The sequence below is a fragment of the Tarenaya hassleriana genome, unplaced genomic scaffold (genome assembly GCF_000463585.1).
Source record: "Tarenaya hassleriana unplaced genomic scaffold, ASM46358v1 Cleome29, whole genome shotgun sequence".
Classification (NCBI taxonomy): Eukaryota; Viridiplantae; Streptophyta; class Magnoliopsida; order Brassicales; family Cleomaceae; genus Tarenaya; species Tarenaya hassleriana.
Genome location: NW_010966092.1, coordinates 1312666 through 1325803, shown reverse-complemented (window position 1 = coordinate 1325803; position 13138 = coordinate 1312666). Strand labels below are relative to the sequence as shown.

The following is a 13138-nucleotide window of genomic DNA, read 5'->3' as shown; positions in this document are numbered from 1 at the left end:
TGTAGGGAATAACATTAGAATCACACAAACTATTTACCACAAAATAAAAATTACGTTCTCTAATCAACGCGTTATCATGCGCCAATATATATATATATATATATATATATAGCATACATGTTTCATCATCTCTATATTAAGACCTTTTTTCATAAAATTTCTGTGATGACTAATATCAATGCCCTGTTATATATATATATATATACACACGCATATGTTATGTATATAGAGGATGGTATTTAGACTGACAGCTAGATTTTGGGACTCTTCGATCTAGAGGGGATGGACCAAAAGTAAAGGTTTTTTCTTTAAAGCATCAACGCTTGAATACACACAAAAGATTCGAGGACCTCATCTCTCTATATATCTATATGTAATTATGTATGTATGTATGTATGGCAGCGAGAATTTTGCCCCTGGTTGGAGACTAATTTCTCTTGATTTTTTTTTTACAATTTGGTATCAAGATACTGTCTGGTTAAATCATACTGTCGTCCGGTTAGCAGTATACCGAGGTTTAGTAAACCGGTACGTACCAAGTTCAGACCGATATCTAGAGGATAAACCGAACAGAACAAGACGAGCGGTAATAAGGGAAGCCCAATACGAAGACTTCGTGGGCCGATTTCAGCTTTGCCTTTTGTCCCTCGCCTCTTTCTCTTTCTCTCTCGTTCTCCGTCTGTCGCTCTCTCCCTGTTTGGAAGCTTCTTCAGATCTCTGTTTTTCTCTTTCTCGGTCGCGCGATCACCAGACCACTAATAAGCAGAGGTAAAGCTCGATCCTTTTCGGATCTATTCTCGTTGACTATACCTGCGGTTTGCTCGTATGTTTGCTGTCTTTCTGTTCCATTTGATCTGCTCCTTATTTGTGTAACATTTTGTTTCCGATTGATCTATGATGTAAATTTCGAATTTTGTTACTCAAGCTTTTATTTTCTGCGTTTCCGAGTCCGAATTAAGGGTACTGATCTTTTGTCGATTTTAGGGTTTTTGTGTGTTTGAAGTATCATTGAAAGTGCAGCGTTCATGAGATCCTCGACTTATATTCGTTATTTACGACGTCGATCCATTTTTAAGTTGACGGAATCGATCGAAATATTAGGTTTTGGATATCAACAAGGGTTTCTCTTAATTAGCATTAAATGATGCACAACATTCTTATTATTGATTAATATATGAGCGGATATATCATCTATGAATGAAGAGTAGCATTGAACTTGGTTAGTATTTTAAGCCGTCTTCATGAATGAAGCATTGATTCTTCCTCGTATGTAATTGCAATGTTGAGTGTAGATGGCGAAGCAGGAAGCTAGTCCTGCCCCGAGTGCCGAGGTTGTTGGCCATGCTTTTGTAGAGCAATACTATCACATTCTTCATCAATCTCCTGGGTTGGTTCATCGGTTTTATCAGGATTCGAGTTTGCTAAGTCGGGCTGATGCTGCAGGCACTATGTCCACCGTGACAACTATGCAAGTGAGCTTAGCTTTAAAGCGACCCTTCAATGTGCTTTTAGTCGATTTTGTGTTTTTTGCAACTTGGTCTGACCATTCCTTCGGTCTTGCTTTTGGAGCAGGCAATCAATGATAAGATTCTGTCTTTGAACTATGAAGACTACACTGCTGAGATAGAAACAGCAGATGCTCAGGAATCTTTTGAGAAAGGTGTTATTGTGTTGGTGACGGGAAGCTTAACCGGAAAGGACAATGTGAGGAAGAAGTTCACTCAAACGTTTTTTCTGGCTCCACAAGACAAAGGGTTCTTTGTCTTAAATGATGTTTTCAGATTCCTCGAGGAGAAAGAGCTGACACAGACTCGTTCTGTCACCATCAATGGAATCAGCGAGAATGTTCAGGCTGTTGAACAAGGTATGTGGATGTGAAGGATTATGTCTCATTATTCGTATACTCTTTGTTTCCGATATTTATTGTCTTACTTTTTTTTGTCAGAACATGTTACTGATAGTCACGAGCCAGAGCCAGAGCCAGTTGCCTCCATCGAGGAAGAAGATCTTGATAACGTGGCTGAGGTGTATGACCCATCTGATAAAGATGAAGGATCGGTAGTTGACGACGAGATTGTTGAACCCCCGATTCAACCTACTCACACTGAAATTCTTTCCACTGATGATGCGGCATCTTTGTCACAGGAGGATGCTCCTAAGCAATCGTATGCTTCAATCGTGAGTTTGATCCTTATGCCTCGTTCTATGTCCCTCTTAGACTTGATATGTATCGATTTTTCCTTTTCTCCATAAAACATGTAAAGCCCGAGTTTTTGTGCAGCTCAAACTGATGAAAAGTGGTCCAACCACAACCCATGTTGCTACAAATAAGACAAGGGCAGGTCCTGTGTCCACCAACCAGAAGCAAACTGTTCCTCGCGTCAAGCCTGTAGCAACACCCGAGGCTTCTGCTCCGAGTAATGAGAATGCTCCAGATAGTAGCAATGTTAATGGCGAAGGTCAGTTTTCTGTCAAACTATGAATTTCCTATGGCGTTGGAGACAGTACTTCTGGTTCCGGGTTATTTATTCTGTTCCAATCTTGTGTTTTACACGTTTCAGACGATGGTCACTCGATCTATGTCCGGAATTTGCCATTTGATGCCACCCCTACACAACTCGAAGAGGTGTTCAAGAAGTTTGGAGCTATCAAGGATGACGGGATTCAAGTGAGAAGCAACAAGGTTCGATCGTGATATCACCCTCCCCCCCTTTCAACTCTTTAAAAGCCCTCGTTTCTTTAGATTCTTATCCATCTTGTATCCCTATTCTTTGCAGCAAGGTTTCTGTTTTGGTTTCGTGGAATTCGAGACATCTAGCGGCAAGCAGGCTGCACTCGAGGTACCGAACCTCAGATCTCGTATTCATCCTTTTCATTTTCTATTCATAAAATCTGATCCTTTATGCATTGCTATTGTTTCCTATTTGTACAATCATAGGCATCGCCAGTTATGATTGGGGACCGTCAAGCTGTTATAGAGGAGAAGAAGACAAACACTCAAGGTAAGCCATTCTATTACAGAACTCCACCTTCAGTTTCCAATGTCTGAAACCTGGTGATTGCTTCTTACAGTTGGCAGCAACACCGGTAGGGGGAGGTATTCATCTGGAAGAGGAAGCTTCCGGAACGAAAGTTTCAGAGGTGGTCGTGGTGGAGGAGGCGGCGGAAGAGGAGGATACGGAAGAGGTGAGTTCAGAAGCCAAGGCGAGTTCTCGGGCCGACCCAAGGGGTCAATCCCGAGGAACGGAGGAGAGGGTTACCAAAGGGTTCATCAAAACGAGCCCGGAAGAGGAGGGCGAGGCGGCCACCGCGGTGGCGGCGGCTCGTCTTGACGGTTCGAGATGACGTCATGGTAACGTTTTTGGATTAGAGAGGGTGTGCCAAAACACCGTAAATTCTTGATATTTTTTTTCTTGTGTCTGTGGCTTGAGTTCCATCTGGTAAGGTAAACGCTTGAATTTTCCCGGTTTAGTTTTTTTTTTCCTGGTTCGCATTTGTTTGTATTTTTTTGTCCTTCATCGATGTTATGTACTTCATAAAGATTCAATTTCACGAGAGATCCATGATAAAGTTTTCTTTTTTTTGTGTAGTCGATGTTCAGTAGCTTCTTGGACCTAAACCAGGGATATTTGCCCCATTTAAACCGGAGATGAACCGGTGCAAAACCAAAGAGAACCTTAATAAATATTCAAGAGACAAAAGCCAGACTAAATTGCTAAAGCGACTATTCTCTAACTAAACTCTATTTATATACTCGAAATACGTTAATAGTAACTTCTCAATTGGCAGCAAACCGGAAGAAAATGGGAACTAAATCCGGTTTAGCTAACCGGATTTCTTTAGATTAGAGACGAGCCACCAAGAAGAGAGAGACAAGATCGTTAATCCCAACCTGAAGCGTTACTTTCAAGTGTGGATATTATTGTAAGCACAGGCAGCAATAAGCGCGTGGATTATCAAACGGCAGGAGCGGCGGCGCGTAGCAGATTGTACGGCAGAGAAAATAAATAAATCGGGTATTTACATTTCAGTCCTCCACAAATCTATGAATTTCCAAAACATTGCCTGTTTGCCCTAAGCTTAACTATTGGGCTTGGCCCACGAATGGTAAGATGGGCCTGAATTCTATAACAAGATACTCATGCTTGCTCGGTTAAATCGATTCCATTTAGGGTTTCGAGAGTTTCGTAAGTTTCTAAAACCCTAAACCCAACAAAGTGACGGAATCACCATATCGACGGAAAACCCTAGAACTTCCCTATCAGACGATCCAAGGTCTGATTAGCTGCAGTAATGGCGGACACAGTTGTCTCGATCGATAAGCTGAAAGCTTTCTGGCACTCTCAGGTTCACGACGAAGAGAAATGGGCCCTCAACATGGTAATCCTCTTTTCTTCTCCTTCCACCTTTGTGTCTCTGCCTCCTTTGGATCCTAGGTTATTTCCATTGTTTCTATCTAATTAGGGTCTTATACTCGTTTTTGATATGGGTTTCCTCTGAATGTTTCAAGTTTCGATTTCCGTTGTTTCTCTCTAATTATGATTTTCTTGCTTATTTTTTTTACTTGTAGATATTATTTTCCAGTTTTAAGATCTTATAGTTAGCTTTGTAATTAAAAGACATATAACAATGTTACCTGTTCCATTGCTTCACCTGTGTCTGAAATACCTTTATTTTCCTTTTAGGCAGCTTTATTTTTCTTTGATGTTCATCTTCAGGGGTAATGATACTGACCAGTTTTTGTCAGAGGAGATCGATTAAGATATTTTGTAAAGGTCAATGAAGAAGGAAGGAAATTCTGGAAAGCTGAATTCTTCTTCGCAAACCCACCTTTTCCAGAATTTCCTTCCTGCTTGAAGAATCAAGATTTTTCTCTGACCTTTGAAATCTCTAAATCGATCTCCTTCTCCTCTAAAAACTGGCCATGCCTAGCACCTGAAGATGAGCATAAGCATGTTACAAATTTGACACAATCAGACTCTAAAGGTGCATTTACTGATAATGGCATTCGGGCTGTCGGATTTTGTGTCTAACATTGAAGATAAAAAAAGGGTCTTAGACACTTACCAGATTCTCTCTTGATTCGACGGAATCCTCTTTGGATTTGAGGACTTCAGTTGCCATGTGCATCTTTCTAGAGATATCTTCTAGCTGGAGTTTCTTTCTAAGGATAAGCTTTTTTATTTTAGTTGTTTTGAGCTTGCCAAGTCTCATGAATCCATCCTCAACCCTACGTTAAACACCCATGGAAAGATGAAACCTTTGGCACTGTTTCTAATTTGGTGAAAAAATGGAAGCTGGTAGAATTGATAAAGATCACAATCGTCACACGTTTGATAGAAGTAGTGTCACCCTCTGTAATTTCAGACAGGTGAAGCAATGTGATGCATAACATTGTTAAACATCTTTTGCTCTTCCTCTGTTCAGTAAATTCCAAAGATCTAAGTTGGAGCTTTTATTCTTCGGTGGGCCTCATGCATTTTTAAAACCAAGCCTCTAACAGAGAAAACAACGGAAATAACCTAGGACCGTAATTAGATAGAAACAGCAAGATCTTAATCACCAGGCTGCCTTAACGCGTGGATCTTGCGTTGCATTACATTCTTTTGCTCATAATCAATTATCTTGGATTGATTTGTCTATTCAATGGTTTTCTGCACTCTAACAATGTGTCTCTCGGTTTCACCTTCTGCAGAAACTTCTCCGAGCGGCTGGACTGTTTGCAGGATCTATCTTCTTGATGCGCAACTGTGGTGATCTCATGGCGGTTTGAGGGATAAACGAATAATCCTTGTTTAGATTTTTACTTTACGCCAACAGTCGTATTGCTGCTGTGCCTCCCATTGTACTGCTGACCTGAGCATTGTGCTGCAACTGATATGATTTTTTTTTGGCACCATAAAAGATGCAATCCATGGGATCATATGTTTCTGCCGTGTCATCTGTCTTAACGTTCTTGTGTTTGGATTTATCATATGCTATATTCTAACACTACATTGAACCATCCATATTAGGCTCAAGTGAAACTAGTTCTAAACTCGTTAATGTCTTTATCCTGGGGATGCACAAATCGGGAGATTCTACGTATATATATATATATATGTATGTATACATTGGACAATGTTGTTCGTATACTGATTTGAACTTCCAAGTGAAACTGTGGAAGACTGGAAGTAAAGATTCTCCTGTCAACGGAGAAGAGTTTTTAAAATAAAATAAAAAGAAAAACAACAACAGGAAAAAAAGAGCGTTCCTTCCGGATTTCCAATTCATATTGGAAAGGAATATTCTTTTACAGATCGGAACTTTCGGGTGGGTTCGTTACGTTCCTGTTGCATGCAAACTTTTTCTTCTATATATTCAGGTAAGCTGCAGGATTTGCAGTGTGCGTGGCGTGCGGACTCTGATTTTAGGGTTCTGGAAGGATTCCACAAACAAAATCCAGTCATGGGTCTGAACTGTAGGTGTGAAGTCTTGACCTTTTCGACGATTATGGTGGAAATTCTGTTCTTTTTCTTTTTTTCTTTCTCTAGTTTCTAGGTTTTTGCAGAGTTGAAGCGTCTCAAAGATTTGGTTTTGGTGCTGTTTCTGTTCTGTTTCTCTGGTGTCGTTCATGGAGGTTTTGTTTGGTTTCTTTCCAGAAATACGTGCGAATGCGCCCTTTTTAGTGAAACTAAAGTTGTTTAAGATAATAGAAAGTTCCCAGATTCAGACACCAGTGAATGAACATGGCAGATGGAGTTCATGATGTTCTCTTTCCATATCTCTGTTAATTCTTGGATTTAGACTGTTAGAATCAAATGCATGAACCCATGTTTGGCCATCGACTTTGTTTCATCTCAGCATTTTTCAGCAGCTACTTTACCAAGTGTCTCTTTGATTTGTTTCTTTAAAATGATCTGAAACATGAAAGAGCCATTTGCCGTTGTGAAAAATTTTCTACAGATTTTCTGCCGTTGGTATTGCTGTCATTGATCATTGGATGTTCTTCGAGGCCTTTGTATCGTCTCCCGAGTGGAGCACCAGATGGAACTAAGCAGCCGCTTCAGACTTCACGTCCTTTTAACGTCGCACACAGAGGTTCAAACGGGGAGTTCCCAGAAGAAACCGCCCCGTCGTATATGGTATAACTTCGGCAGTGATTCCATGGTTGTTTTGTTCTGATAATCTAAAGGGTTGCTATTACTTAAATCCATAAAGTTTCTAATTTTTACCCGAATCAACATGATTTTCTGAGGTTTTTGCCCCGGGTTTCTTGAGTGGATCAAAATGAAGTTTCTGTCTTTGATTCATTGCATATGATCAGTGTTCTCTGTTAAGAATTTCCATGGAAACTGACTTAACTTCCTGCAGAGAGCAATCGAGGAGGGTGCAGATTTCATAGAAGCGGATATATTGTCTTCAAAGGACGGTGTCCTCGTGTGTAATCACGATCTCACTCTTGATGAGACATCTGATGTTGCAGAACACAAGGAGTTTGCAGACCGAAAGAGAACTTACCAAGTTGCGGGGACGAACTTAACCGGCTTCTTCATTGGTATAATACTAAAATCTAACCTTTTTCTTGTTAGTCTTCAGCTTTTTATGATGAAGAGGATTCGAACAAGCCTTGAATTTGTACCGAATACGGTTTTCAACTTCTTTTATGCTAATTCAACCTTTAACTTCATCACACGGTATTATAAAAGATATCCAATCAGTCACTGGTAGGCTGCAACTTATATCATTGATTTTCATGGTGTTTTTGCTTGATGGGTTTGTGGGTTTCTACGAAATTTTCTGAAAAATGTTTGGTTTTAAAGGAAGATTTCTCACAATTTTAACGGTTTTGCTGCATCTCTGCCGAAAAAAATATAGAAGCTGCGACTAACCTCTACTGTTTGGCTGCCGAGAAAATGTTGCTAAGAAAGTTTTTTTTGACGAAGTAGTTTCTTAGTAACATGCATATGGGTTTGGTTTGTTTGGCCATTTGTCTGACTTCTTTGGAGTTCAACAATCACTTTCGACGTTTCTTTGTTCTTGAACAGTTGACTTTACTCTCCAAGAACTGAAGACACTCCGGGTGAAGCAGAGGTATCCTTTTCGGGATCAGCAGTATAACGGTATATCGACTTTTCCTTGAATTTCTTGACTAGCACATTATGAACGGAGACGAGATATTCATTCTTTTTGGTTTCCATCAGGAAAATTCCAGATAATTACATTCGAGGAGTACATTTCAATCGCGATGGATGCACCCAGGGTTGTGGGCATATATCCAGAGATCAAGAACCCGGTTTTTATCAACCAGCACGTGAGTAAAAGTCTACAAAGCCTTGTATAAAAATCCCTCTTCAGAATGCAAATAAAAAGCTGAGAGACTGAAAGTTGATGGTTTTACTGGAAATTTCTGCAGGTGCAATGGGCTGATGGCAAGAAATTTGAGGATAAAATCGCCGAGACGCTGAAGAAATACGGATACGAAGGTTCATACATGTCTGAAGAATGGTTGAAACAACCGATATTTATTCAGTCTTTTGCTCCAACATCGCTCGTCTCCATATCAAACTTGACTGACTCACCGAAAGTCTTCTTGATAGACGATGTCACTGTTCTAACCGAAGACACCAGCCAGGTTTCCTCTTCCATCTCCTCTCTGTTTTTCACTTTTGGGTCAATACAGTTTTCGGACACTTTATGTTTTTAAAATCTGACTGCTCAGACATACGAGGAGATTACATCGGATGCTTATCTGGATTACATCAAGCAATACGTGATTGGAATTGGACCGTGGAAGGATACTATTGTGCCCGTGAACAGCAACCATCTCGTTACCCCGACGGATCTGATCGCCAGAGCACACGCTCGAAATCTTCAGGTAGTGTCTGGATTTCCTTTTCTCTTGTGATTGGTTGTGAACCTTTCATGTACATTATCAACTAAATCTGTTCAAAACCAAACAAGGTTCATCCGTACACATACCGAAACGAGAACCAGTTCTTGCACTTGGAGTTTTACGAGGACCCGTACGCTGAGTACGAGTACTGGATCGATAAGATCGGTGTGGATGGCTTGTTCACGGATTTCACAGGGAGTTTGCACAGGTTTCAGGAATGGACTTCTCCTCTAGCTGGAAGAAAGTGACTCTGAATCTCTTATTATGACTGTTGACTTTCTGGCTCTTTCTCTGCGTGGTTTTCTGTTAAGGAATTTTGCAGAAGAAAGCCTTGAAACAGTTTGAAGTATTCTTCAATGGAATGAATCAGTCAAAGTTCAAGGATGTCAGCTAAATTATAAAAATTATCTATGACGTAGATAGGGTGGGCGGGTGCCGGAGTTTTGGGGTATGCGGTCTTTTCCTCGTTCCCACGGGGTATCTTGAGGGTATTATCTCGGTCTCAGTCTCACGAGACTTGGATAACCATGACCCGAAACTCGCGGCTAATGGGCTGGTCGGGCCACGGACAATGTACTTGAGTTTGGTCTTTTGTAATTTGAGAATCTACTTCCCATTAAGCTGCAGAAACAAGAAGGATTTTGCAGTAATTCATCAAGAAAACAGAGCAATTTCATGAAAAGAATAACAACTTCACTCAACCTGAATACCAATATCCTACATTTTATGCTTCAGATTTACCAAATAAGAACAGATCTTCACCCAACCTGGATTACCATCCTTTCAGAACATCACCAGGTTCGAAGAACACTGAACAACGAATTCTTCGAGCAACAGCCGTGCCATGAAGTAAAACAACACACCGAGCATGACTGATACAGGAAGAGCCGGCAAGGCCTTCTGATAAACCGCCAGGAGCAGGAGAGTGATTCCCAAACCGGCTATGATGGCCAGATAACAGGCGTAAACCGTCATCAGATCGTACATTGCGGCTCTGCCAACCAAAACGCTATAGAAGATGAAGTCCCCAAGCCCTAACTTGATCGCACCCGATGATCCTAACCCGATTCCTTCCAGAAAATTCTCAACTTGAACTGAACTCTCAGTGCCGGGTCTGTGACCATGATCGATCAGTGGCATGGAAAGCTCTGAACTTCCACCAGAAACCATCATCCCTTCTTCTGCTCCGGCCAATCTTACATCCTCCCGGTTAAGGTTTTCAGTTACAACACCAGGATTCACATGGATAGTTCTTTGTTCTCTCCACACCCTCCTTTGAACCAAACCCGAGTCGTCATGGATTACCGGGCGAGCTTCGTAGACCAGAGCGGGAATGTCTTCGTCCCTAGATATGGCCATTTCTACGAGGAGCCGCAATGGCCCGACAGGGAGAAGAACAGCAGCAAGATCGTACAATGCCATGGCGACAAGAAGGACCCAAGTTGTCCATTCAGGCAAGAGCGTGAAGAAGTAAGCGACCAAAACTCCGATCGAAACCAAGTAACCTTGGGTGACGAAAATAGAGAACTTCGACATGGACACGGCCAAGACACCGACGACGGCGAAATTGAATACAACGATCAGAAACGTGACGCAGTCGATTGGGATTCTGAAATTCTCGATCAGAAATGCAGAGATTTCACCGCCCAAGATCCATAAAACGATGAAAGCGGAGAAGGCCATGTAGTACTTCAGAAACCTAACGCATCTGAGATAGAAGAGAAGCACCAAAAGGAAGGTCACGACGGTGATAACAGCGACGAACACGAGAGAGTTCAAAAGGGCACCGACGAATTTGTCCCAGGAAGAGTCGGAATCGCTCTCGGCGTAAGCTGCGGTGGCGATGGAGGAGACAGAGGCGGATGAAGACGACGACTCGGAGTTTAGGACACAGACCAGAAGAACGACCACGAACATGCATATCGAGACAGGCGTGATGATTCTGATGATTTCTTCGCCTAAAGTCTCCAGAACGCTTCTGGGTCTTCGATTATGATCCATCGGGTACTCGAATTCTCCGACAATCAGTTCTTTCCGGTGAAAAGTCGCCGGGACTTCCCAGATTTGATTAGGGGAACTGAAAATTCCGGCATCTATTGACTGCCGGTGTGTCGGGTAGGCGAAAATTAAAGATGCATAATTATTATACGACCCCAATGCTTCTCAATATTTATGTTTCAGGCCTATTTGTTCGTATAGTGTTTCAAAAGTCACACTTTTTTTTTTGGGTCAAAAACCTTAAAGACATTTTCTAATTTTAGAACATCTACAGCTTAAATGGAAAAATATTTTAAAAAATCGACATATAATTCCAATTTCCTATTGTGAACATAAAAAATGACCATCTTAAAAGAAATCGAGAGAAATAATATATTATGAAATAAATTTGTTTTGCATACACTCCTATTAAAGGTTGAAGATTGAAATAAAGTTGGGATTATAAATTAAATTTGTTTTGCATATGGTTAGTTTCTCAATACCATGTTAAATCCTAAAATGGATGAAACAAGAACATACAAGAGTTTGGGCTTCCATTTGAAACGAAGTTTGGGCTTAATGTATAGAAAACTAAAACAAATGGGGCGGTTGTGAAATAATGATTAAAAGTGAGAACTTTACTTTACCGTCACAAAATTATACAAAGACATCCAATGAAGAAGCTACGCGTGTAAGAATTTTCCAAATACTTCTAGTTTCACCGTTGATGTATTTTCAACGGTCAAGATTAACTAAGCACGAAATCAATGGTCATGATCGTCACAGCCTCGCTACATAAACCCTGCCTCGAATTTCTAGGGTTTTAGTTTGAGCCCAGGAAACGAGAATCAGTGAGGAAGAGAAAGTGCAGACAGAGGTGATCGTCACTATCATTTCTTTCTATAAACCCTAGAAAATCGGGTTAAAATTCTGCGATTATTTTGCTTCCGTGCTTCGCCTTCTCGTGTTCATCTCAAGTGTACTAATTTTTTGCCCTTTTGGGATTTTGATTGATCTGGATCGATGGGCAGTCATTTCTTCGCCTCTGGTTTCTTTTCTCTTGTCTCTTTCCGTGATTTTCATAGTTTCGGCGTTACGGATTAGTTTGCTGCGATGTATGACGTGATATTTTTACGATATCCATTTCTACGGTTTTGCTTTCTGAAGTATTGTTTGGTTAGTGGCGAGAAAGTGAGGTATTTTGAATGGATGAAGGATGAGGGGTGAAGAGTCTGCCTCATCCGGGTTGTTAATATATTATCCTTGAGAAGAGCATGGTCGTTTCTGGGTTTTGTTTCAGGTTTTGTGGAGAAGATTAAGCGAATATAAACTTTGCTTGTATAAAATTTTTTGTGGTGATCTATTTGTATTTTGATAATGGATAATTTTAGTTTACGTGGACGAAAGAGGGGATCTCAACTTGTGTTTTAACCGCTTAAATCTGGTCTTTTGTGTTATATAGCAAATCAGCAATGGCGTTCTTCAGTAAGTTTGGGAACTTACTCAAGCAGACTGCAACCAAGCAGCTCAATGGTCAGAGCTCTTCATCAAGCCCGTCAATTTTCCAAGCGATAAGGTGCATGTCATCTTCAAAGGTCTTTGTTGGAGGTGAGTCTAGGTGACAGTTGGAATGACCAAGGGTTTTCGGTAACTGTTTGCATTATTTCCCTAACTTCGGAACCTGTTACAGGTATCTCGTATAACACAGATGAGCAAAGCTTGAGAGAAGAGTTCAGTAAATATGGTGATGTCGTTGAAGGTAACTAGCCTTCTCTGACAAGACAACTTCCTGTGTTTCTGGAAAGTAGGAACTTGAGTGTCTAAGTTATGTCATTTTGAAATGGGTTACCTTTGCTGGACGGAACTTGTTTCCTGAAGGTATGTGTATATGTGAATATTATTTCTTGGTGCTGACCCAACTTCTGTAATTTCTCCAGCTAGAGTTATTGTGGACCGTGAAACGGGTAGGTCAAGAGGCTTTGGCTTTGTCACATACACTTCTTCTGAGGAAGCCTCTAGCGCTATCCAGGGAATGGATGGAAAGGTAATTACTATTGATTGCCCAGTCATTTTTTAGAAAACTTGTATTGATCTTCTCAGTAACCGTTTTCTTCTTTTGTTGAGATTATATTCCCTCACCACTTTCAAAACTTAATCTCTCCCCAGGATCTCCATGGTAGGTATATTAAAGTGAATTATGCAAACGAAAGATCAGGGGGTTTCCGAAGTTCTGGGTTTGGTGGTGGCTATGGAGGGGGAGCCGGTGGCTATGGAGGGGGAGCCGGT

The 13138-nt window shown here is 41.0% G+C and overlaps 5 protein-coding genes across 6 annotated transcripts in view; 4 read left to right on the top strand and 1 right to left on the bottom strand.

Moving 5' to 3' along the window:
• The first annotated feature begins 623 nt into the window (after nt 1–623).
• On the top strand, nt 624–3578 carry LOC104818351 (ras GTPase-activating protein-binding protein 2-like). The gene is made up of 9 exons (XM_010547906.2): nt 624–768; nt 1293–1472; nt 1573–1864; nt 1946–2178; nt 2282–2459; nt 2562–2683; nt 2778–2840; nt 2939–3002; nt 3073–3578. The coding sequence occupies exons 2-9, from the start codon at nt 1293–1295 to the stop codon at nt 3330–3332; spliced, it is 1392 nt and encodes a 463-aa protein (XP_010546208.1). The 5' UTR covers nt 624–768; the 3' UTR covers nt 3333–3578.
• A 594-nt stretch (nt 3579–4172) lies between these two features.
• On the top strand, nt 4173–5943 carry LOC104818349 (mitochondrial import receptor subunit TOM5 homolog). Its single transcript, XM_019203077.1, has 2 exons — nt 4173–4380; nt 5696–5943. Exons 1-2 carry the CDS (start codon nt 4294–4296, stop codon nt 5771–5773), a joined length of 165 nt encoding a protein of 54 aa, XP_019058622.1. The 5' UTR covers nt 4173–4293; the 3' UTR covers nt 5774–5943.
• Nucleotides 5944–6267: 324 nt separating this feature from the next.
• LOC104818348 (glycerophosphodiester phosphodiesterase GDPD6) lies at nt 6268–9414 on the top strand. The gene is made up of 8 exons (XM_010547905.2): nt 6268–6364; nt 6946–7124; nt 7354–7537; nt 8028–8102; nt 8184–8293; nt 8396–8614; nt 8702–8857; nt 8944–9414. The coding sequence occupies exons 1-8, from the start codon at nt 6337–6339 to the stop codon at nt 9121–9123; spliced, it is 1131 nt and encodes a 376-aa protein (XP_010546207.1). The 5' UTR covers nt 6268–6336; the 3' UTR covers nt 9124–9414.
• An 89-nt stretch (nt 9415–9503) lies between these two features.
• LOC104818347 (presenilin-like protein At2g29900) lies at nt 9504–10984 on the bottom strand. The gene has a single exon (XM_010547904.1). The coding sequence runs from the start codon at nt 10874–10876 to the stop codon at nt 9659–9661; it is 1218 nt and encodes a 405-aa protein (XP_010546206.1). The 5' UTR covers nt 10877–10984; the 3' UTR covers nt 9504–9658.
• Nucleotides 10985–11658: 674 nt separating this feature from the next.
• Nucleotides 11659–13138, top strand: part of LOC104818345 (glycine-rich RNA-binding protein 3, mitochondrial-like) — a 2247-nt gene continuing 767 nt past the window's right edge. The window contains exons 1-5 of one of the 2 annotated variants that reach the window (XM_010547903.1): nt 11659–11729; nt 12315–12460; nt 12543–12611; nt 12790–12896; nt 13019–13136. In XM_010547903.1, coding sequence (XP_010546205.1) covers nt 12325–12460; nt 12543–12611; nt 12790–12896; nt 13019–13136 — 430 coding nt within the window. In that variant the 5' untranslated portion in view covers nt 11659–11729; nt 12315–12324. The other variant, XM_019203076.1, reaches the window with a different exon arrangement.